The following is a 26,038-nucleotide window of genomic DNA, read 5'->3' on the forward strand; positions in this document are numbered from 1 at the left end:
TGTCAGTGTCACAAAACACCACCACCTGTGCGCGCCATCACGTGGGCATACGTCATACCAAGCGCATACCTTGGGATTTTTGTCAATTTTTGTATATATTGGTAACGGTCTTTGTTCTGCATTGAAAACATTGATTGTCAACAGATCTAATGTTACAGTTGTTATGCTTGCTTTAGACTGTTTAATTAGTTGTTAAAATGATTACGTAGACAGTCATGACTCTAAGGCGAAGCTTAATCCGAAATTTCAGAAACGTCACCCTCAAAACATTTGTTTAGAGGGCGCTGTACCGGCGGCAGATCCAAGAATCAAGATGACTTCCCTTGTCACCGATGTTCTGCTCGCAAACACGGGTAAAACTCAGCTGTTTTCCAATAATACTAACCTTTCAGACAAAGGTTGTCTCAATAAAGTTCCAGAGATTATTGTAGGAAAAATAAAAAACTTAGTGCATTTAATTCCTATGTAGGCCGAGTATTTGAAACGCTTTTTGGTTGGTACATGTAAGTATTCGATCTTTATCGTTGCATCGGTTGCGTGATACAACGTACATGTATGAGAACGGGTGTCGGTCACTAAGCTTCGCCCGGTAATCCTTACTAGTATTATGACCCTTTTCCTACGTAAGGAGGGAAAGACTCACCAAAACAGTTGACTAAATCATGACACTCAAAATTGACATTCTGACCCATCTGAACAATTGGCATTGAATGACTAATGACATACTTAGTCCGAGTAACTTGGACCAAACTTATCGCCTTTTTAACATTCGGACATGGTCTGGTGATAGTAAGGTCCAAGCTAATAGTGCGAGCTGGACAACATCATCCTGTCACTGTCCCAGAAACCAACATTTTCCAACAAAAAACATCAGATTTCACCCTCAAAACGGCCTCCAAATTACTAGATATGCCACCTGAGGTACAAGTAGACATCAATGATTAAGATGGTTGTACTGAGTTTACTTACGATCCGAAAGAAAAGTGAAATTTCTCGTTCAATTCTGAGAGCTCCCCTCGCGATCTTGAACACGTTAAATTTCTGACTCGTGTTAATGTTTGAACGACGCGATTTTTTCTTCATGCCCAGCGTACATTCGATGGTCCCTGTATCCCGAGTGCGATTCCGTTACCGAGCGCGTGCGATGCATCGATTATGATAATTGTCACGTTTGTAAACACAAGTGCATTTCGAACTGTAAAAGGAAATCGGGAACCAGCTTGAACTGGTATCCGCCATAAAAGCTGCGCTAGAGTTCACGACTCCCTATTATCGTTCGAAATGCACATGGGTTTACAAACCTGATCCAGCCTACTCATTATCATAATCGATGCATCGCGCGCGCTCGGTAACGGAATCGCACTCGGGATACGGGGACCATCGAATGTACGCTGGGCATGAAGAAGAAATCGCGTCGTTCAAACATTAACACCACAAGTCGGAAATTTAACGTGTTCAAGATCGCGAGGGGAGCTCTCAGAATTGAACAGGAAATTTCAAAGATATAAATTGTCTCTACAGTGTCTCTCTACAATTGTCTCTACCTTTTCAAATATATAAAAAAAAACCAATAATTATGGACAAAAAACGTACAAAATGAAAAGGAAAAAACATCGTTCGCCTTTGAGTTTGGTTCACACATTTGGACAATTTGCCGGGTTTACCTTAGATCAGCCGTAGTACCATCGGAAAGGATGATAGATTATTTTCATTTTACATGTGATTTGATGTAAGAGGAAACCTGTAGCTTATAAAAATCGTCATTTTTCGAGTAAACCCATTTTGAAAGCTTCGTGCACAAATACACTGGTCCCAGTGCCCTCTATGATCGTACTTAACGGCATTTCTGGGCCGGGAACCAGTCAGTTGAAAATCGTTTCAGTTAGCCATGTTAACGGGCCAAATTCCAGGGTCTGTGTACAGGTACGTGTACACTAACGTTACATTCAACAACAAAAAACGTATAACGTGAGACCTTACTTTTCTCATTGAAACGGTTTCCAACTTAAATGATATTTATACATCGCACTTTCCGTGGCATTCTTTACCATTTTTCAGTGAAGACAAGTTTACAATTACTCGGCAAAACTGAACAATTATCCCCTAAACTGTCGCCTGTTTTGAATTTGTGACCCAATATTTTCCTACTATACAACACGGAAAAACAAAAAAAATGCAACATATACTCTCTGTTTTTTAGCGCTAAGGTTTGCAAAAGTGACTTTGATTGCCTTAAATTCCTGTCTACGTGGAAAGAAAAATTTATCAAAGTACATTGAGCGTGATGTTGACCGATACTTCAGTGGTTCAAACTGCCACTGCAGGCATCCATGTTTGCTGATTTATGATTATCTGTATTTCATATTTTGAGTGCACATGCGCGCAAACTAAATGAGCGGCTGAAACTTACGTGCCGTATTAACTGTTACAAGTCCACAAGCTTATTGATTGGGTTTTTATATCCTAGAGTTTAAAAGTTCTACAGGCAAAACTTCATTCGAAAGTTGGTCCTGCTATTTGGGTTTTGGTGTTTTTTACTCACCCAATATTTTGTAATTCTTTGCCCAGATCTGTTGGAAAAGGAAGACCTGAGGACGCACATCGGCAAATTATCAACTCACATTGATGAGATCAAGGGTGAAATCTACCACGCCGTACACGAGAAGTATGCCAACTACAGACCCACCAGGGACTCCACCCAGGAGCTACACAACAAGGTGCAGACACTGTCCACTGAGATGCAGACTCTCAGCAATAAGATCAAGGTATGTCATAGTCTTAAGGCCCTAGTAACACATTCACGGTTGGACCTACGAATATCCACCGTTTGCCAAGAATCAATTGATCACAATGAACCGTCAAGACTCATGGAGAAATTGACTTTCTAAGAATGCACTAGGGTTTCAGGACGGATAGCCACAACTTTCAGAGGTTTCTCTAGGAATACACCACGGTTTCTTGAACGGATTGTTTACGAATATTGACAGTATTACCAAGAATAATGATGTTAATGCCACAGTTGTCTGCGATTGGGCCACGGATGACCAAGGTTCTCCTACAAATAAAGCATAGTCATATTCGTAGCACAACCTTAGCAGAATTCAAGCATATCTGGGCATAACCGTAGGACATTTGTAGTGAATTCGTAGAGAATAGATTTCCACCACGAATGAGCTACAAATCTCCAAGAGTATGTACAAATAGCTACAAATAACACTACGAATTAGTACAGTTGTTCTATGGATGTCCCCGGGTTTCACTGCGCATTGATTTTCATGACGATTCACCAAGGACGTTTGGAACAGTTTAAAAGTTCTGTAGCGCCTCCACGAATACCAAAGGAAGATGAGGGATAACCACGCAGATATTTAGGATGAATACAGTACTCCCACGGTTATCACAATTCTCAACTGTGGATAGCTGTAGCTCCAAACAGTGAATGTATGACTGAGGCTTAACGGCTAGACATTGTTATGGTTTGATATGCAATAACCTGCTGCAGTGATAAACCCACAACCACTGACCAACCAATATCACCCACGAACCCGTCGGAACAACGTATAGGCCAATTCCTACTGGTTGTGTAATGTGCGCGCACCTTTGGCCTAATATATGCAGCGCACATTCAAAAACAATTCACAGTAGTTCCCAAGGAAACTTTCAAATTTCTTCAAGTAACGTAAAAGATGCAGCAAGACGTTTGTGCAACTTCACTGGTCAGCACTTTTGTTGTGTGTAGTTTGTGTGGGACTGAAAATGAACAGTAATTGCCTGCGGAAGTAGCGCATGCGCACTTCCCCCATTTTTTTTTGGGGGGGGGGGAGAGATTTTATGAGTTGGCCTAGACGTTCCGATGGTGGGGGATATTGGTTGGTTTTGATAGCCACCTCTTGCGACGGCGGGTCATCGCTGTAGCATGTAATTGTGTATCCGACCATAACATCGTCTAGCCCCTAGACTAGGTATGTGAGGCTGTGTCTGATGAGACAGGCATTGTTGTCTGTGGCAATAGCTTTTGACTTAATGCACTAATTAATCAGGGTTCGACCTTAGCGGTGGTCCGCTGGCCAAATGCCAGTTGAATTGCCGGCGGACCAGCTGAAACACCTTGCCAAGTGGTCCGGCTGGCCAGCTGAAAAAATCTGTGTCAAAAAAATGCTTGTTGTATTTATTTGGTTTCTTACTTACATGTATATGTACATTCGCTATTTTTTCAAAAGAAACCTCCGTTATTTTTACAAATTTGCTTCGCGATATGACTACTTCGCAATTCGATGTCACGGTGACTATAATCATGTGCGTAATCCGGTAACCCGTAATCCAGCCCAATGCAGCGATGACTGGTTCCCGCCGCGCCAATTTAGAAGACATCATGATGAAAATGCGGTAACTAGTCTGTGCACGGCTATGCAATCGATAGCGCTAGAGCATTGCTGTTATGCATCGTGCAGGCGCCAGGCACGTGCTCTGTCAACTGGTCGGATTCGACATCGTAAAAATGCCAAGAAAACACCAATGGAGAAAGAACATTTTTGCAAGTTAATTTTATACAGAATTGATCTAGCTTGTCTGTGTATTTTCTGTGTTCAAGAGTTCATTTTGAGAACGAACTACTCGTATTTGGAGTGATACATGCCGTGTGTTTCCCGAAATTTTTGACCGTGAAAACGGGTCTGTCGGCCCATGGTGGGCCGCTTGCCACACACGCACGCATCACACACCTCGGAGTTTTGGCCAGCTCCCCACGTCTTGACTAGCGTTGTGCATATGGTGCGAACAACCTGAATTTTCCATTAATTTTTGGGTAATTCTTATTTTTAGGACCCCTTTCCTATATAAGGTTAAAAGACTCACCAAAACAGCTGACTAAATGACACTCAAAAGTGACATTCTGGTATTTCTTGGCACATTTGAACAGTTGGCAATGACACCTCTTGAATATCAGCAGGTTTGATTTGTAGAAAGAGGGCAGGGTTTTGATTTATGAGGGGACGATGACAAACAGAAAATAGATTTAAAAGCAAGATGGCAAACTGCCAAAAAAGGTAGGAAATTCACTTTTTCTTTGAAAGTGCTTTCAAAATTATAACTAACATGAGTTTGTCTGAAGAAAAAAGACTTCTTTAGCCTGCAAAAGTCACTTTGGTACTGGACAGTCATCTGCAAAAGTCAGTTTTGAACAGAACTCGTACAAAATAGAGGTGTCCTAAATGTAAGGATTACCATTTTTTTGAAATTATCGAACGTAAATATATTGACAATAATTACAGGTAGGTTTTATTCACTTTTTGTCGCTATTTCGTGTATAGCTTTCGTAGTGCAATGAAAATAGTTCAGGCTAATACTTCGCATATAAAAAATTGAATACCCCATTCACTCTGCATAAAAAAAAATTGGCAAAAAAAGAATTTCCGACCGACCGACCCTATTTTTGAAAGGCATGTAATCGGAAGCAGAACTATTTTTTTGGCCTAATTAAGGTAGGTTTTATTCACTTTTTGTGGCCATCATTTTGTGTTTAGCTTTCGTAGTCAAGGGCGGATCCAGGGGGGGCCAAAGGGGGCTATGCCCCCCCCCCAAAAACGAAACCAATTTTTAAATTTTTTTTTTATGTGACATCGCAGTAAAGGCAGGCAATGAGTACACCACCATCTTTTCCATTGGTTAAAGTGGTCAGAAATTGCCTCAGATCGCACCACAGAGCATCTAGAATCCAAAATGTTTTTGGGGCCCTTAAGCGGGCCCCGAACCCCACGCCGTAATTTTTTTGACCCAATTTTTTTTGGCCCCCCCCCCCCCAAAATGTGTTCTGGATCCGCCCTTGTTCGTAGTACAATGAAAATAAATCGGGCTAAAACTTTGCCTACTGAGGCCTAATTGAATACCCCTTTCAAGCTGCATAAAAAATATTGGCCAAAAAAACCCCCAAAAATCAGACCTACCAACCCTATTTTTAAAAGGCATGTAATCTGAGGCAGAACTTTATATTTTTTTTGCGGCCTCAGATCATGGAGGAAGAAAATAGACCTCTATTGCTCAGGTGACATGGGTGTTGACTATAGTCTAGTTTAATAAGACTGATGTGAAACTGATTAACTGGTGGGTACACGCTGTATAAGACGGACCAGTCAAAAACCTGGCGGACCAGTCAAAATTCTGGCCAACTGGTCAGGCTGGCCAGTCAAAAAAAAGTTAAGGGCAACCCCTGTAAAGATAGTAAGGGAACTAAACTCCCTGTGAAATTATCCTTTCTGGCAAGCTCTCAATTCCAAGAAATCAACGAAACTCATTTCCAATGGTGCGTCTTAAGAAGCACCATAGGAAAATTTAAATTAGTAGTTCGTTTTGTTATTCAGCGCAGTGCGCACAAGCATTGGAACGACGCACAGGCGCGCGCGGTTGCTATAATTTTTCGGATCAGTGCGCGACATCGCGTAAAGCTGCAATTCAAAACAATTCGAACATGATTTACATGTAGCAACTTTTGATTTGAAATTGAGATCCTAGAATGCTGTTTTTCTCGGAATATAAAGCTGAAGCTGAGCTGAAACTTCATCAAGTAAGTTGTTCAGTATCCTTCATTAGATTTTGAACACATTTATTGCTTCAAACGAACAAAATGCACTTATCACAAATGATGGACTATAGTTTTAAAGGACAGGCCTTCAAAGTGATTCTGATGAACCTTTTTAATGTTTAAACTGAGAGTTTATTGCTGGAGATGTTTGAAGACAATTGTGACAACGATTCTTGAAATCACATATTTTTGAGGAGACAGGTTTTTAGGGTCATTGTGTTTAAATGGTGATATTTTCTGAATGGATTGACCACTTTACTTATCCATTTTTTCATCTTAAAGTACCTTAAGATGTTTGCTTTCCCTTCATTATTTTTGATGCTACATATTTTTTAAATATGAAATATAATTTTTGGGATTTTGGTTCCATTTTTTTTTTAACTCACCCTGTATCAATCTTGAAGTATCGTGTATAACCACACACCTGAGACTACCGGCTTTTCTCAATTTGTGTTTTCATTTCCCGGACGAGCCCCCATTTGTCACATTCCCTGGTTTGCTCCTCCCCAAGAAATATAACCCTCAGTAGTCTGGTACACCGTCACACAAAATAAATTGTCGAGTGAATTGACAATTTATTTTGTGTGACAATTTATTTTGTGTGACGGGTGTACCAGACTTCTGAGGGTCATATTTCTTGGGGAGGGGCAAACCAGGGAATGTGACACTGACAGTTGGTTGCAATCTGTTCTGGGCCTGCACATTACTGATGACACAGGAAGTATTGACAATTCCCTACGTTAAAGTAAAATACTTCTCTATTCTTGATAATATGCTGTGAATGTTTCTCGTTACCAGTAAGGTGTTTCACAGTAATATGCACCAATCACAAGATGGAATTTTTGCAGATGAAAATTAGGTTTCGCCCTTCTCCGACGTGTATACACTGTTTACTCAGTGTGTTAAGGGCCTGTCACATTATATGCGATCTCATAGGAGACCTTACGGCGACCAAAAATATTTCATAAATTTAACAATCGCAATGACAATTTTCTGTATCAAAGAAGCTCAAGCTACGCTCATACTGTGCTCTCCCCACGCTTACGATGCGCTCAACTCGTCTATGCGCCCCTGTCAAGCTCAATTACTCTATCTAGTCGCTGCCACTGCGCTGTCACTGCGCTCACACTATGCTCTGCTCACTGTTGATACGTCCTTGTAGCTCACGTCGCGCTCTCTATTCGACCAAAATACGCTCATGGGACGTCACTTGCGCTGTATAAATACCACGACAAAATGGTCAATACACAGTCCAGTTTCAAAATTATTCTACAAGTTCATCGCAGTCGAGTTAGTTTCTCATGGAGACTACATCAACTGTCTTGCGCCTAGGCTGCCTCAATGCCACTTCAATGTCGCACAATTCACGCTCGCACAGCCCCTCGAGTTGCGTCATTGTGGCGCCTTGGCCAGAGCGCAGAGGTGTTGCGATTGTTTTGGGCATGTTCAAAGATCTTGGCGCTCATCGGAGACCATTAAGACCCTCCGGTGTCCATCTGGCAACCTATGTAGTTGTTGCTGCGATCTAGTAGTTGTTTTTGCACCCCAGCTATTTTTCAAGGACGCAGTAAGAGCGCACATAAGATCGCAGACAGTGTGACAGGGGCTTTACCTCCCGAGAGAAAGTTGCCTCATACACGAACATCAATGCATTGTGTACCGCGTGTGCAAGCACTGAGAAAAGAGAACATTGTTCTTGACAGCTTTCCAGTGACTGCTGACTCTCTGTGTATTGTGCATGCCCTTGGCTTGGTGGCTTGCTGCTGCTTGGCCTGGCAGCATGGTGCTCTTGGTCATTTTCTGCCAGCATGTGGAATCACATGAAGCTCAATCTGCTTCCCTGGCTGCAATGGTCGGCTGGGATTCCGTCTTGGGAAGCAACGACAGCACAGTTTGAGGAATGAGAAAGCCTTGACTACAGCTGCACGATAGTCAGCGTTAGTCAGCACTGTAGACGATGGAATTAATTGAGCTATTGATAAGTCTGAAGATTTTCTGCAAGTTCTAGATATTCAATAGCTTTGGCAGGCAAAGTAAAAGATGTTCCCAGAGTATAAATAATTGCAGCTGAAACGTTCAGTGAGTTCAGAATGAAACAAAATGGCAGTATTGATGATAACCATACAGAGGAGCTTGCCTGCTCGCTTGGGACAATTTGGCAACTGTGCTGATTGCTTGCACACTTTAACTACTACCAAGATGTACAAAGCAAGAGTGGCTACTAAACAGGTTGTGTTGGTAACAAAATTAATCCAAAAAAAGATGTCTTTAAAGAAAGTCTCTGGCAAGAATATTGGGATCACACCAACAATAATTGTTGGCACCCAGAGTCCTGCTGATATCTTTGCTGCTCGAGATTTAGAGGCTTTTTCCTTGAATGTCAGAGGATTGCGCACTGCAGAGAATCTCTCTACCGTTATTTTGTTTTACCGTTTTGGATTTCCTAAACAAAAAACCCTGTGAACGAACTATTGACCATTTTGTCGTTTTACAGTTTTGTAAAACGGTCAAACTGTATCAAGTCACACACAAAAAATACTTTTTGTTGTTGTTTTTAATTGTAGAAAGTGTTAAACGGTTAGTTGCTTTATTTTAGAGTGTTGTTTTACAAAATCATGACAATGACAAAATGGTCAATACTCTTGCCGACCATTTTTTTGATTTAGGTTCGGCAATTAAGCAATGCACCTAGGAATGTTAATGCATCCTTGGGATCGAGTCATTGCCTGGGCCCTCCTTACATTTTCGTTCTCATGACAGAATTTGCGAATTAGCTATTGAAGAGCCGCGTCGACTTAAACTCCAATTTCCTTCAAAATATCTGCAACTTCATCAAACGTCTTATATATACCATCCTGTATCCATTGTGAAAAGTAATGCCCTCCCTTGCAGTTTTCCAGCGCCATTTTTGCTTGCAACTCTTTAAGCCCCACCAACTGAATGGCATGAGAAGGGGGTCAGGGTCCGCGCCAGGAATCACACCACGCATTAATTATGCCGAGCTAACACTCGTGTAAAGCAGGGTCCCCCTCCACCCCCTTGCCCACCGCCACAAAATGCACCACGGACTGTTAACTATGACACTAAAATAAAAAACAGTGTGTATTCAATACTGACCGTTTTGCTGTTTTTCAAAGTTATTTGTGTAAAACAAAAATAATCGATCGTATTGCTATAATGAATTTTACTAAACTTATAAAACGGAGAAACCGTATTATGTTAATACCGTTTGTCGTTTTATAAAACTGTAAAACGACAAAACAGTCAATGGTTCGCTTACTGTTTTTGTTTTTGAGGAAATCCAAAACCGTAAAACGAAATAACGGTATGTCCCGGGATTTATTTGACACTCTGGAATGCTTTGTACACTTCGGATGAACACAATACAAATATACATTGAGTCATAAGGAAGAGCAAGTCAGCCACAGCCAGATTGGATAAGTAGATGTTGATGATTGTACGCATTGACTTCACTCGAATAACTGTGAAGAGAAAGACCAAGTTTAAGAGGAGGCCGATTGGTGCATTGATTTCAGTACTTAACCATAGTATTTGTTCATTTCTTTTGTGAGTCTTGATAAAGTTCTCAAGGTGCTTTTCAACTTCATCGTTCTCCATATCCAACATTTTATTCAGATGTAGCAAAGAGTGTTCTGTCCTATTTCAAGATCACTCCAGTTTTATCCTAACAGCGAATATAAGACCTGGAGCAATGTGTAGTTGAAACAAAAAGCTTCTGCATTTTTCCCTTAGTGTATTTTTATCTCTAAGACTTGTAAGGATTAGTTCTTTGTTCCTTGTTTTGAATGCATACTAAACCAAAGTAGACAATAGAGTTTCACAGTTGACTTTGGCATAGATGTGCTTCAGAATAACTTTTTATTTTCTCTTCAAGACTTTTTTACATGTACATTGCGTAATCCTTTACTAAGGTTTTGCTCATATCTAGCTTACTTAAAAAAAAGTGAAATGGCACTCTGCACTTTTTACAGAGTTTTACAGCTCATAAAAGATCACAGACATGAATTATCTGTAACTGAATAAAATTAGATGCAGATCAAAAAATGACACAAAATCTTTCAGGTTGTTCACTACATTTTGCTTACAACATATTTATTTATATCTCACATATAGAAACTTGACACAAGATTTAGATTTGGTGTTTGGATAATCAAGAAAGACATTTAAAATACAGATACAAATAGTCACTGCATCAACAAAGATTTAAAACCATGGAATTCCTACACTCTCTTGCTTGAAATTGAAAGTGTACTTAGACTTCTGCCATCAAATGTTATACTAAGAAATTACCCCTGAACTTTTCTTTTTGTTCTTGGCCCAAACTGATGACCAGCTTTGCCAACAGATTGGCTCCTGTCCGTACATTATTGATACTGATTGTGTGTGTGTGGGGGGGAACCAGCCTATCCAGCAAGAACAGAAATTATGTTTGGCAGCCAATAATTTGGAATTGTAAAGTAATAATTCAATAACTGAACGTGAGCTTTTTTGTGTTTGGTATTTCATTCAAAAGTGAATAACTTTTGTATTGCTTGAAAAATAGCAGATTGGTAAAGAAATCTGGTTTTTTGGGATGAAACTTGAAAATAGCACGGAACTTTAAGTAAATTAAGTACTTCATCTGGCATTTGTTGAGTAAAACTGTTATGTGGACAGTTTTCCTTGTTTTTTTCCCTAGAAGGTACAGCATTAAAGGTTGCATGTCTGTGTAGAGTGTGTGTGCGATTCACAGTTTCAGATGATTCTTATTTTATCTGATAAAGTGTCTAAGTTGAACACATTACCCTCATTGTTTCAAGCTTAATCTTTAATTTGCTCATGCACTACCAGAACTATGAACTGTAGTTAGGAGAATGGTTGTATGTAGAAAGATGACAAGTTCCACACATAATCCATTACCCTTTGGAGATACGGTGGACACAATACGAGGGCGCTATTTGGTTTGGGTCTAGTCTTTTGCATAAGTTACCCCAATATACCCAAATCAAATAACACCCTTGTATTGTGTCTGCCATATATCGCAAAAGGCTTATAGCAGTTGAGCTATTCACTTTTTCCAAAATTGTTAAGACTCTGAAATACTGAATGTGCTTTTCACATCTTTTTCCAATCTACAGGTTAAACAACATGGTGACTCCACTGTGGAACCAGCCGTATGAGGACCAGCTATCCACCAAACAGACCAACACCAGGGAGTTTCTGAGGAATTTATCCAAGATGCTGCAACGGAACATTGGGGAGATGTCTCCCTGGCTGAAGCAACAAAGGTGAGCTACCCGCCCCATGGTTGGGGGCTATAATGGAAATGTGATCTTCCTTGACAAGTAACTGTTTCCAGACACAGTTTTCTGGCAAGTGGACTTACATGTACAGCTGCCCTGAACATAATTTGTTAAAGCCCCAGAACATGTTTCCTCTTTTTCTTGAGAATCAGTTAAAACTCACCAAAGTTTTACCCAATTTTCTGAAATGAGCTGTCTTCCCGACACACAAAAGTCACAAAATTAAGAAAAGAGGAAAACCCAAACACAGAGCCAATCAATTCACAGCTGCTTGAGTGGGACTCGCACCGGCAACCAATGAGAGTTGAGGTGAACCCCAACCCCCTGCTTAGAGAGACTCTCTCATTCAGGGGCAGATTGAGACCAACTGTCCCTGGACTTAATGGCAAACTGGAAAAATACTGCTCATTGAATCCTGTCAACATGACTTTGCAAAGAAAATAGAGTAGTTCTGAGAGAAGCAAAGAGCAACCCTAGGCACTCTAAATTGAAAGTCAAATTTCAAATCATAGCATTTCTTTTTTTGTTTTCTTTTTTGGAGATAGAGCACACCTATCCACCAGTATTGGTGCTCAAGACACTACTTCATTAAGTTAAAAGTGCACATTGCTTAGAATGGACATAAAGTGTGTACACATGTAGATGCGCATGTGATGTGCCTGTCATGAACACTGCAACAGAAAGTTACAGAGTTTTTTTTTTCTCTCAGTAATTCCCCTAATTTCTTGTCAGGTCTTCATGAAACTTGGCTCTGGATAAATTGTGCAAACGTTTCAGTTTCATGTCTTATTATTTTCATTGACAGATAACACTGCTGGTTTCCGGCTTCGTGCTTACAAAGGTAAGTATTTCCTTTGAAGTTTCCTTTTTGCAAAAGACGTAGATCAGCTTTCAAGTTTGATTGGATCGGCTGTCAAGGGGCGTGGCCTATTGGTAGCTAATGCTGATCAACTCCAACCAATCAGAATGCAACACACAGAAAGATTGACAGGTGTACATATTGTGCATTGTCTAATATGTCTGTCAGGAATTAATTATTGAAAAGAAAGAAACAAGCTACAAAAGACTTAAACCCTTGTCATCCCCTTTGCTAACCAATATGTTGGCTTACTTTTGTGGCATGAATATTGAGGGTATAGGTTTGTACTTTCAACATTGACCAGCAAGCTCTTTTATTCAATAGGGATTTTTCAACAATTACATTTCTTCAAGCAAGAATTAGGTTTTAAATACAAAATTCAGGAAAATCACTGTTTGTTTAAATGTTGCTAGTGTACACTTTTATTTAGTTTATCACTGATCTTGCTTTTACACGCAAATTTGTTTGTCCTGTAAAAAGTATGTTGATTTTAGAAATATGGTTTGCCCTGCAATTTTTTCTCAGATATTACTAGGTATCAGAAAGACGTACAGTGTAAGAGCTCAAACACTGATTTGGTGATAGTACATTTCTGTATTATTTGTGTTTAGAGTTTTAAATTACACAAGGAAATCACAGCTTTAATGAACATATAAAAAAGCAGCAATTCCTCGGATACTGTGCAAATTAAGATACATCTTGTATGATGCTAACTTTGCAACGACATTCATATTTTACAGCATTGATTTTTCAATTACCCAAATTTGAAGTACCCTTGAGTCCATCTATAAGAAATATTAGAATATTGCTTTGCATTTAAACATCATACAGACATGGAGCTCATAATGTAATACAACAGACTAGTGGTGCTACACAGATTATGTACAATTATAGAGCATGCAAGTCTCGCCAGTTCACATTCACTTTTCATGTGAGCATCTTGGTACCAAACACTGACTAGTCTAGCCACGGACTCCCGTATTTTTAATTCACCCAATTCACCCAATGAACGGATGTGGAGGTCAACAATTTTTTCAATTTACTATAGTAATCAACTTGCAATATTTTTTGAATGTGTTGTAAATTGGAATGTTCTTTTCTTGTTCAGAACCCATTCTTTACCCTTGACTGGATAAACCTAGTAAAATCACCTAGGTTTTTGAGGTCAACTTGCACGCTCTATTGACAGAAGTGGGGAACACATTGCTGACTTTAGCCCGGTTCATACTTCACACGAAAGCATGTGTGAAGCAAAATTCATGTCGTCAACAATGGTGGACGCCCTTTGAATGTATTGTTGACGTCAAGAATTTCGCTTCGCTTTCGCGTGAAGTATGAACCGGGCTTTTAACTATCAACTACATTTTTTTCCAGCTAGTAGCTGTGTAGACACCTTTAATACACCAGACTTAAATCCCATACTGTACATCTAAAGCCTACAATGGTCTCGTATATTATATATCTGTGCTCTGCAGCAAAAAAGTCTATACAATGGATTTCTCCTTGCTAAAGGATTTTTCAAGAAACTTCGAAAAACAAAACCAGCACTTTATATGGTCTTCAAAAAAGTTATCCACATTGCGCAACATGTATGTAAAAAGATTGGTATACATTTGGAATCAGATGCTCCTAATGCATAACTTGCAACTTTGTTGATCTGTTACTTAGGCTGTGTCTGAAACGGGCTTCTAGAGCTATGGCTACGGCTATTGTCAGATTGTTCCCATGTAATTGTTTTGGGTGAAGACCTAGACAATATAGCTCTAAGCCATATCAAGTTTTTTAATTTGTTCATTTGTGCATCAGGTCTTGACCCACAAGATAACCATTCCACCAGCACCTCTGACGTACCAGTGACTGGCGCTGCCATAACGGATCCTTATCACTATCTGACGCAACAGCACTTCACCTCAGAGATCTTCAAGATTGAGATCCAAAACCTCCCAAGACATTTTGGACTGGTGGTGAGTTTGCTCCCTAAATATTGAACCCTCGATAACAATAACCATACAGTTTGTGCCTTCTTAGGAGTATGTATGTATTGTGCTCCATGCTTGGGATTTGTCAAGGTCTGTTAATAACAGAATCAAAAGGCTGTAAAGTGAATTTCACTAAAACATGAAATATCCCAGCCCTGTGTTTGTATGAAAGTAATGACCACATTTTACGCACACTTTTTTGCAATGCCCGTGCACATGTTCACAGTTGTTTCTAATGTTGCTGTGATGTTGATTTAGGTATTTTACACTTCACAGCTTTGGGATTTTCTGTATAATTTATGAACCTAAAATTCATTGCATTGTACATGTGTAAAAGTTTGTACATTTAAGTATCTCACTGGCTGCATGCTATGTGCTAATGCACGCAACAGTCACATCAAACTTGATCAAAACACTTTTGTTACATTTTGTCCCCTCAAACAGCAGTGACACTGAAGTTCCAGCTCATTACATTGCTGTATTGCTCGTGAATATGGAATATTTTAAAGCCTGAAACATCTAAAGACTTGGAATAGAGTTCCTAAAATAAAAACCTATTTACAGTGGAAAAAATTCAGGGTTATCCATATGTTAGTACTATTACTTGTATATTTCACACTGAAAAAAAGTAACAAACTTGCTCATTAAAAGGAAGGGTAGATCATTTGTCATTTGTGCATTTTTTTTCATTTGAAGCATCAAAAGTGCTCAAAATATGAAAACGGGTGCTTAATAATTAATACGATGAAGTTTTAACTCTGTGAATGCAGTATCTTCCGAGAAAACTATAGTCAAGGATCTCGGGTTCAATTCAAAAGTTGCTGAGTCACGTTTTATATTGCGTCCGAATTCAGCCCCAGGGACACATTCTCATTCAGTCAATTGCAGCTACGTGATGTCATGCACTGAACTGATGAATAATAGCAACCTAGTGTGCGTGTGCGTCGTGTCGACGCTTGCGCGCACAAATTCTTAGATTCACCGAATTTACAAACCAACTACATGAACTAACATGATGCATCGTTGAAAATGGCTTTCTTACATTGTTGCCTTCAAAATGACTGCTTGCCTGAAAGAATGATTTCACAGGGAGTTTAGTGCCATTAAAACCAAAAGCCTTTTAACAATAATTTTGTCAGTTACTTTTTTGATAGCTGCAAATGATCTACTCTACCTTTAAACACGAACAAAAGTTTGATTCAAATAATTAAACTATTTGTTAATTTCTGAACCTTTTACATAAATACATGTACATGTACATTGCATGAATACCAGGTTTTCCCTTTACTGATAGTTGGTTGCAATCTGCTCTGGGTGAGCCTGCACATTACTGATGTCATGGTGCGTACATGTATTGGCAATTCGCTGAAGTAAAACACATTTCAACTCCAGCATATTGTGTTGTTAATGTTTCTCGATGTCAAATCTACTTAATTAGCATTCCAATGAAGAAGATGTATGAAACGGCCTTAAATCTGCTCTACACTTTGAACACAGCAAGTTCAAAAGCAGCACTCACTCTACACACTGCTGCCCTTAAAGACAGCTTGCACTTATCAGGTACCAGTGAACATTGTTCTTGACAACTTTCCAAAGATTAAATCCCTTCTGGTTCTGGATGTGCATACTGCTGCCCTTGTGCTGATGGCTCAGTGCCAGTCAGCCCAGGACATTGTTCCTGACTACTTGCAAGTGACTGCTGGCTCTCTGCTGGTTCTGGATGTACACACTGCTCCCCTTGCATGGAAAGCTTGCAGTCAGTCGGAGTAGAGCATTGTTCCTGATGAGAACTTGCAAGCACTGGGGTCCCAGCTGGTTCTGCATGTACCTCAACATGCACTTGAACATGCTGCTGACTGTGCATGGATGCCTTGCTGCTGCTTTGCCTGGAACATTGTTCTTGACAGCTGTCCAGTGACTGCTGACTCGCTGTGTGTTGTGCATGCCCTTGGCTTGGTGGTTTGCTGCTGCTTGGCCTTGCAGCACGGTGCTCTTGGTCATTTTCTGCCTGTGGAATCACACAAAGCTCAATCTGCTTCCCTGGCTGCGATGATCGGCTGGGATTCTGTCTTGGGCAACAACGACAGCACAGTTTCAGGAATGAGAAAGCCTTGACTACAGCTTCACGAAAGTCAGCGTTTGTGGCACTGTAGACTAGGGAATTTATTGAGCTATTGGTCAGTTGCAAAATTGCAATGCATATAGACAGAATATTTATTGTCTCTGCAAGTTCCAGATTGGCAACAATCTGAGCAGTTGAAGTAACCTTTGATGCCACTACAAGTACATGAATTATCATAATTGCAGATGCAGTGTGTAGTGAGTTCAGAATGAAGAAAACAGCAGTGTTGATGATAACCATGCAGAGGACCTTGCCTGCTTGCTTGGGACGGTTTGGCAACAGGGCTGATTGCTTGCATACTTTCCATACTACATAGATGTACAAAGCAAGAGTTGCTATCAAAGAGACAATGTTGATAATGAAAAGAATCCCAAAGTTGACTTTAGCTAAGACAATGTCTGTTAATGGTAAGAAAATCAGAATCACAGCAACAATTATTGTTGGCACCCAGAGTCCTGCTGATATCTTTGCTGCTCGAGATTTAGAGGCCTTTTCTTTGAACGTTATAGGATTGCGCACTGCAGAGAATCTCTCACCTGCTATGGTAACCACAAAGAAATTAGAAGTAGCGAGGAACGTGCTTTGGAAACTGGATATTGCCTTTTTGACCAATAAGTTGGACTCTGGTGAAAACAGTGCAATTATGAAGTAAGTTATAAGGAAGAGTGAGTCAGCCACAGCCAGATTGGATAAGTAGATGTTGATGATTGTACGCATGGACTTCACTCGAATGACTGTGAAGAGAAAGACAAAGTTTAAGCAGAGGCCGATTGGTGCAATGATTTCAGCACTTAACCATTTCATTTGAGAAGTTCTTTCTCCACTCATGTAAAAGTTCTCATGATGCTTTTCAACTTTACATGATGGAGTGGAGCTGTTTTGGTAGCCATCACCCATAGTTCATGCACAATGTAGCATTGAGCTCCGTGAGCTACATTTTATTCAGATGCAGCAAAGAATGTTCTTCTCTATTTCAAGATCACTCCAGATTTATACTTACAGGGATTGTAAGACCTTGAGCAAAGTGGAATTGAAACAGAAAGTTTCTTGTTCTTTTCCTTCTTTTTCCCCCAACATTTCTGTCCGATTTTAATGCATGTGACTATCTTGTGGTATCAGTTCCTGTAACCAAAGCAGATGCATGTGAGTCAGTTTCACTACTTGCACTGACATGAATCTGAGAATTGAATCTGTTTCAGTTTGAATGATTGGCTCCAGATTAAACATGCATATTGTGTGCATGTAATTGTGTTTTTTTATGCAAGTTGTCCCTTCACAAGGCATACATGCCACTCAATGTGAGGGCTACCGCACAAGAAGAAAAGACAGGGAAAAAAAGAGGATGATAGAAAATGAAGACAATTAAGTTAAGTGTGTGAGAGATGCATGTTCACATTGTGTATACAGGGTGAGTTAAGAAAGTGACCAGCACTCAAGATTTTTTTTTCTTAAAAAGCAATCAAATTAGATACACCGAAGAAGTATGTCTTAAAAGAGCATGTTTTTCCAGACATCTGAAAAAACACAATTACTAACATTGATCCATGCCATCTGAAGTTATGCATGTTTTACTAAAAATGAAACCATTTGTGAAGCTGTGCAAGGAATGCGATAATAATGAAAGCTAAATGAGCTAAGTGAGAATTACAGATTACACACAAGCATTCAAATACAAGTGAGAGTTTAATGATTGAAATCAAGACAATTTTCACTATCAGATTGTGTGTTTTGAATATGAGAGACAAGTCAACTCTGTTTTTTTTTCTTCGAAATATCGAAGGTGATTTTTGTATCTTTTCCTTTGCAAGTTCTTGTTCATTCATGGAAGTGGGAAAACGATGGATTTTTCATTGTCCTCAATGGGTACATGTATTATCAGTTCGCAATATGGTCATTGATAAGTGGTGGACAGCTAAGTTTTGTGATCATTTTCTAGAAATAGACATGAATTGGAAATAGAGTATGCAATTTAAGTGAAATTTTCACAGTTAATAGTCAATAAGATGTACTTTACCCGTATTTTATTGAAATGGAACGAACATTTTTTTCAAATTCTGTCACTTTCTTTTTGACTCATCCTGTAGTTGGTTCAACCGGTCACGTGGGAATAAACTTGATGAATACATCCTGAAAATGGCTTTGGGGATAATGACAGTATATGGATGTGATTGGACGGAGGAGCAGGTAGTTCGTAGTTGGTTTCAATTTGGTCATGTTACTGATGACGGAAAGTAACATTCACTCAAAACATCTTTAAGCACTCATTTTACTTTGTACAAAGTTATATAGATGTTGACAACAGCAAAAAAGAGGAGATTTTCTTTTCCATCAATCCTTGCTGTTGTTTTCCCAAAATGAATTGTGTTCTTCCCCTGGATGTTGATTTATTCACCCATACAACAATTCTGTACTTCCCTTCTTTTTGATATTCAATTTGATCTGATAAGCAATGAAGTCAAATGAAAGTTTTATTCACAAATCACAATTTGATTTCTGTTCATCTGTTGCTTTTTTTTTCTTTCCTGGGCGAATGTTGGTTGTCATCTGATAAGAGTTTTTTTCACTTTCTGGTGTTGTTGTTATTTGAAATCAGTCTCTGCCTTGCCTGACAATCCTGTTGATGTTGTCATATTCTCAGTGTTGTTGATGGAACATCTTTGCAAGACAATTTGCAAGGACTAACTACTTGGTCTGAATGTGAACCCAGAGCCTTCTGCTTAGAGTGCAGGCATCTTAACCAACTCCGCCACCAAGCTTGCTGGAGTCAGCTGGCTGATTGCAATCCTGTTGAACAGCAAATTGCTGCAGATATCCATGTGCATGGAGTGGTGCTGATAATCAGTACATAATATAGGATTGGAATCAGTCACACGACTCTAGCAGGTTTGCTACATTGCATAATAATGGTGAAGATTTTGGCAGTGAGTGTGGGAAATCATCATTTAATACAATCAAAGTAAGGTTAAATTATGTTGTTTTTTCCTGATAAGAATTATAAAATTACTGACTGTACAATTTGGATTGATGTCTAAGATGATACCTGCAGCGTCTTCTCCCAGACCAGTTTGACACCATCTACTTGCATGTGCTTTTCCAGTCGCTGGATAGAATCAGGCTTCAATCCAACCGCAATGGCCGATGTGGTTCCTCGGAAGTCTGTAGTCTGCACCCGGGCCTGTTTCCGTTCTTTGCCTTTTATTGCCCAGTTCTTGTCTTCTTTGAAATAGATGAACTGCGGTCAACAAAATCGCAACAGGAGTGCCTCAGTCTCTCTTGCTCGATGCCATCTATGAATTTATCTTGTATGATGGTGTCAGGATTTTTGTATAGTCCGGGGTCTCGCTTAAGTAGTGAGTGAAACAGTCGCTGTAGCTCTACGCCAAACTGACGAATGGACTCACTGCCTCTGTTCCAAACACCAGCGCTGCAACTCTCCACTTGTTAGGGTCTCCCCATATGAGGTCTTTAAATACATCAGTGCCTCTTCGGCAGTCTCACCAGAGGACAGTAAAGAGCAGACCACTACCTTCTGACTTCGGCGGAGTGAGTCCAGCAAAACCTGGCCACGCTGGTCCTCCGGATTGTGATAACCGTCATACGCAAGATTCATAGCTGTTACAAAGTCATCTACCAGCACGGACTTTGCATCGTCCCGTCCCTCGAATGTGGGGAGTTTGCGTTATTGTGCCATCACATCTTGAGGTGGCAGGCCACAAACGCCCGCAGGAGCTCCTCTGAGGGGAACCCGGTATTGGTCGGTTCTGTCTGGATCTGGACTCTGGTAAGCGGTGTGTACTCTCCTCCCACTTTCCATCCTCCTTCTGGAGGGAGAATGGCTCAATTCAAAATCGGCAGAAGTAGTTCATTGTCCTGGTCAGTTCTGTGAATCAGCCCGGTGGCATTCACGTAGTACCCCTTCAGGCTTTGAAGGGGCAAACGCCCATCAACCAAGGAAAACTTCCTGGTTTTCTCCTCTGCTGGAGACTGTACTTTGACGTAGGTTGTCATCTTGATGACTATGATGTGACAGACGGATCCTCAAGCCCTCGCTACTGGTTGGCTGGCTGAAAGTAGAAATCCCACTTCTGACACTTGTGAGGGGGGGGGGAGGGATGTCAAGGGTGTTCAACAAGAATGCACATCGGACACCCAAGGTTCGGATCTCTGAAGTTTGTGCGAAGCACACAGGCCAACAGCGGAGGCGATGGCAACATGAGGAATCAAGATAGAGAGAAGGAGAGTGCAAAATAATCAATTGTTTCCTAAAGTTTAACTGAGACCCAAAAAAAATAAGAATAAAAAATACTAAGAAAAAAAATCACATAGGGATGTGTGTGAATTGTTTTCTTTTTGCTGAAAGAACGCAAGTCAGTAATTTTATATTAAATACATGTAGATCTGAGCAAAATTATTTGTTTCAGTCAAATTTTTCTGTGTGAAAGAATGACAATTTTTTCATCTGGCTTATTTCATTGTGTCACGCTTAATTCTTGGTTACGTAATCCCAGTGTTTCCAAGTAAATGTCATGGCCAATGACAGCACTCAAGGAACTTAATCTGAAGACAAATTTAAATAAGCATCTTCCCTTTGCTTGTACATGTTGTCAGTTATGAGCGTCAATAAAATTCTACAATCGTGCACACTAATGTAAAGTGACAAAATAACATCGCTGGAAGTGAAAGCTATATCTTTCAAACAAAACCCATGTTTACTAAAATTCCCAACGTATGACGTATGCCCACGTGATGGCGCATACAGGTGGTGTTTTGTGGCACTGACAGGTGCAAAATGAATGTTTCTTCTTTTTTTTTTTAAATAATCCAGTCAGGTAAGACAAACATCTGTGAAGACTCATTTGCATTGGTCGGCATCTCAATTCTATTTGGATGATTGTGAAATTTGAAATTGTGAATCAGAAAGTAGGAATCAACTTTAGTACAATTGATTTTCAATTTCATCCATATAATTATTGATCTTCTTTTTTATATGTGTAATTTTTATGTTGCCCTTCGCTGAAGTATTTTACAAACACTGTACACTCGAGTGTTGTCTGAGGGCTTGCTAGAAAAAAAACACAAGCTTTCTTCGGGTTGGACACGAACCCCCAACCTTCTGCTTCCTAGTGCAGACGCATTAACCACTCGACCACTGAGCTTGCTGTGGCAAGCTGGCCGTTCTGAGTCTGATGTAGCAGCGCTTAACCCAACTTTGTGTAGGAGGTCATTAGTTTGAGTCCCACCTAAGCCTTCTGGACAACACTAACTGTACAGTGTTTGCTAAATATATCGGCCAAAGGCTAACAAAAATCCAATATAAAAAAGGATAATTTCCATCTCGTAATTTTTTTTTCCCCGCCCAGGTTCCCTGAAGTCCATCCAGATAATCCCTAATAAGACAGCAGACGGTACAGGCATCAACTCCGACACCCTGGCCTTACAGGTGAAGACCCATCCTGAGCTGAGGGACTAGCTTCATGTCGTCACCTCTTGGGGGCCTTTGCCTGTCTACCCTGGGGTGGTCAACTCAGAATTACCTGGTAGGTACAGTGGACTCTGTGACCAAGTACCAGTGTTGTAGTCAAGTCACCGTCCAACGTCGAGTCCAAGTCCCGAGTCCAAGTCCAAGTCTCGAGTTACAAGCCTCGAGTCCGAGTCACGAGTCACTTGTTCTTAGTTGTTCACCAAACTAATCATATTTTTTTTACATTATTTTTAATCAGCCATTCTGTCTTTTCAGTAAATCCCAGTGTATAATGTTGTGTGTACATGGTGTTTAGACCCAAAATGTGTTTTCCTTTTAACTCCCATCCCTACAAAAATCCTCCTCCATCCCTTCCCTCCATGTTTTATCATCCAAACATTATTCCTCAATGATCCTTTCCCATCCCTGCGTTAGGTTTTTTCTTTTGATGAAATTACGTGACTCGAGTCATAAGTCACCAAGCTCGAGTTCGAGGAGTCATGGTCGAGTCCGAGTCTGAGTCATTTCCAATGTGACTAAATTGAGATGCGCTTGCAGATCTCGGCAACTTTAGTGGTAAAAGGAGTGTTGAGTGAACTAGGGGCAAGTTGGATCTAGGACCAATGGTTGAATAGTGGTTGGTTGGTGACGTACATAGCACATGCGCACTGAAATTAAAGTGGGTACAACTCTAGTCAAACTATTGACATGTCAACAGCCGTGTGAAGATGGTGCTCGCACATTCGCTGAAGATTTGTTCAACACTTGATGTTTCTGTTTTATTTACACAAATAATAGCTTTTAACTCTTTCGCTACGGATTTTAATTTACCTTTTTTGTCCCAACTGGACGTAATTAAAAGCTGAAAATTCCGCCGAGCGTCGATGTGGGCGCCGCCATCTTTAAATGTATCTCCGTAAACAAACTGCTCACAATAACCAAAAGCGCACCCCAGCCAGACGGAGAGCCGCTGGCAGCGGCTCAAACTAGGGTCAGAGGTTATACGATATAAATTATGTAGATATGGCCCACGTCATGGGGATACCCTGTTTATTCATAGTGACACAACCGAGCCGCTGCGACCTGTACAATTTGTATGTGCCGCTGTCAGCGGCTCGCCGTAGCGAAAGAGTTAAGCTCGGTGGTTGAATGGTAAGACATCTGCACGAGAAAGCAGGAGGTCATGGGTTCGAGTCCCACCCGAATGATTTTTTCACTTTCGCTGGGGGGGGGGGGGGGGGACGGGACCCACTGAGTAAACAGTGTTTATACATCGGTGAAGGGCAGAGCCTAATATTGAAATAGTGATTGCGTAGTTTATTATTTTATTGTACAATGGTGACAGTAGTGATAGAATCCTAAACTAACAAAGAAAAACTATGCCATGAAAGTGGAATTTAGTACTCACAATTTTTGTTTTTCTGCCGTTTTGTTCGATATCGTAGTTGATCCCCTCTGCCCAATGTTATGACAAATTGCTATTGATAACCAGCTATAAATCGTGGCCCGACCAGCCGCGGTAGGCTGGTCCTGAATAGTCTACTAGACTAGTCCAACCATCTTCGACTAGCGTGCGTTCCATCAGAGTTTGTCAAACCATAATTAATTACAATACCTCACCCAGAGATTCTGTGTCTTGATTGGCCGAGAGCGAGTCACATGGTACTTTCTATTTTTGCTATCTTTCAGAGCACAGCCAAAAGTACTATACCCATAGCAACCAAAGTACTATACCACTAGCAACCAAAGTACTATGCCCATGGTGCGGTTTTTGTGTGCAAATGCATGCTGGCGTGCGCGTAGCGCCGTATTGTTTCCAAGAGAGCGCGCCACAGAGTTGGATTCAAGCATTTTGTGAAGGGGTGGTTTGGAAGAGTTCCCACCAATTTTGTATTGAAATAGAAGTTCATTTTAACTGTGTTCAGATTTATGTAATTTAAAGTATTAAAAACCTAGCAGAATCTGTGGGTGAAGTGTTATGAAACAAATATTGAATGCCTTATCTCGTGGTGAAGTAAAACTAGCCTCCGTCGATGATCCACGGAGCATTTAATTTTCCCTTTGCTTCCCCTCAGGGAAATAGAATGTCCATTGATAACCTGAGGCGGCTAGGTTTACTACACCACTCCAAACATTCCATATTTGTATACTATGGTCCTTGATTGAACCTGGTTCCATCTAATGGCCCCCAGTTTAGCCAAATTTGTGCGTACTGAATATTTCTTGTCTTTATTCCCTCCACAGAGGAAGTACGGTACCTGTCCTCACGGAGGCTACGGTCTCGGACTGGACGATTCTTGACCTGGATCCTAAACCACATGCATATCAGGGACGTCTGCTTCTACCCACGCTTCATAAAACGATGCATGCCATAGATGTGTCAACATGTCGCCTTCAATTCTTGATTCTAAGCATTGCTTAATATTTAGTGTGGGAAATCAAGATTAATAAGGGGTGGGGCTAGGTTGATCAAGTGGGGGGGGGGGGTGATTGTATGCCCTAAGACCAAATTTCTAGAGATAATTATGCCATTGTATTGTAAGGTATTTCTTCAAGGTGCAGTTTTAAACTTTCTTCACAGTTCGCTCTTTTAGTTTCAAGTAGTTTTGGGTTTTTTTTACCAAAACTCATAACAAATTGCAAGGGTTCAACCTAACATTTCTTATGAAATTTGGCCAAAACAGGAGTTGCCTCCAAATGACTCGGAAATTCCCTACGATGTAAGATGAGTTTCAATCAGTGTTCAAAAATCCATTTTTATGAAGATTTGAGCAAAAATTACCGGTTTATTGATTGGAAAGAAGTTATCTTTTGTGACCACAATTTCTCCCACATTTCTGATGTGATTATCTGTTGCATGGAATATCTGACCAGAAATCGTGTTGGAATTGGGCCTCAAGTACTTTAGGCCCCCCCCCCCCCAAAAGGCTCCAGTTTCTGGTATGCGCGCGCGTCACTGTAGCCATGCGCGACAGCCAACTTAAAAAGTGTTTTCATTGTAAGATTATGTCTCAAAACCGCCCAACTCACTGGTTTGACTGGAATCCTGCTGCTACACAAGTTTAATGTGTTTTTAGATGGGGTTACTATCGAGCAAAAGCTTTATGTGGCCTCTGCAGGCTCACATATATTTTGCACTAAATTTAGTCGGTCACCATTTGCAGTCATCACCGACATTTGAAGAAAAATTTTTTTTTTTTAAATGCTGCGTCGCTGCACCAATTTTTGGGCAAGCTCCGTACCAGAAACCGAAGACTTATTTTTTTGGCCTCAGACAAGTATCCTGTAAGTTTAAAGCAATTTAAACAATTTTGCCAGAATTAAAATAGAATACATTTTTAATAAAATTTTCCCAAAAGACGATTTCTCTAAAACAAAAGTCCTTTCTTAGAACTTTATCATGTTTTCTTAAGAAATCCTTCTAAAATATTCTCAATAATATGTACTTGTAATCAAGTGCTGAATAGTTACTTTCATTTCTCATTAAGCTGCACTATTTGTCAAATATTATCATATATCACTTCAAGTATCTTTCTTTCCTTTCAACTGGGTATGTAACTGTCTAAAACAAAAACATTTGAATGCAAAACATGTTTTTCTCCTCATAATGAAAAGAAAATTGAAAAATTATGTTCAAATTATCCGTTATTTCCCCACTGATAAAAATCCATGTTCAAAGATTTAGAGACATATTTTTTATTTCAGTACTCAGAATTGACATTGTTGACCTGCTTTTT

General features: G+C 40.2%; 1 protein-coding gene and 2 long non-coding RNA genes across 3 annotated transcripts; all 3 read left to right on the plus strand.

Annotated features, from left to right (window-relative positions):
• Positions 1 to 261: 261 nt before the first annotated feature.
• LOC119743164 (centromere/kinetochore protein zw10 homolog) lies at positions 262 to 11,773 on the plus strand. The gene is made up of 3 exons (XM_038219536.1): positions 262 to 353; positions 2,569 to 2,765; positions 11,716 to 11,773. Exons 1-3 carry the CDS (start codon positions 314 to 316, stop codon positions 11,755 to 11,757), a joined length of 279 nt encoding a protein of 92 aa, XP_038075464.1. The 5' UTR covers positions 262 to 313; the 3' UTR covers positions 11,758 to 11,773.
• Positions 11,774 to 11,839: 66 nt separating this feature from the next.
• On the plus strand, positions 11,840 to 14,571 carry LOC119743165. Its single transcript, XR_005272983.1, has 3 exons — positions 11,840 to 11,865; positions 12,686 to 12,721; positions 14,546 to 14,571. It is a non-coding gene; the product is annotated as an uncharacterized LOC119743165 (long non-coding RNA).
• A 96-nt stretch (positions 14,572 to 14,667) lies between these two features.
• On the plus strand, positions 14,668 to 25,220 carry LOC119743166. The gene is made up of 3 exons (XR_005272984.1): positions 14,668 to 14,703; positions 22,201 to 22,377; positions 24,546 to 25,220. It is a non-coding gene; the product is annotated as an uncharacterized LOC119743166 (long non-coding RNA).
• Positions 25,221 to 26,038: the final 818 nt, after the last annotated feature.

The sequence above is a fragment of the Patiria miniata genome, unplaced genomic scaffold (assembly GCF_015706575.1).
Source record: "Patiria miniata isolate m_02_andy unplaced genomic scaffold, ASM1570657v1 HiC_scaffold_6, whole genome shotgun sequence".
In the NCBI taxonomy this organism is placed as follows: Eukaryota; Metazoa; Echinodermata; class Asteroidea; order Valvatida; family Asterinidae; genus Patiria; species Patiria miniata.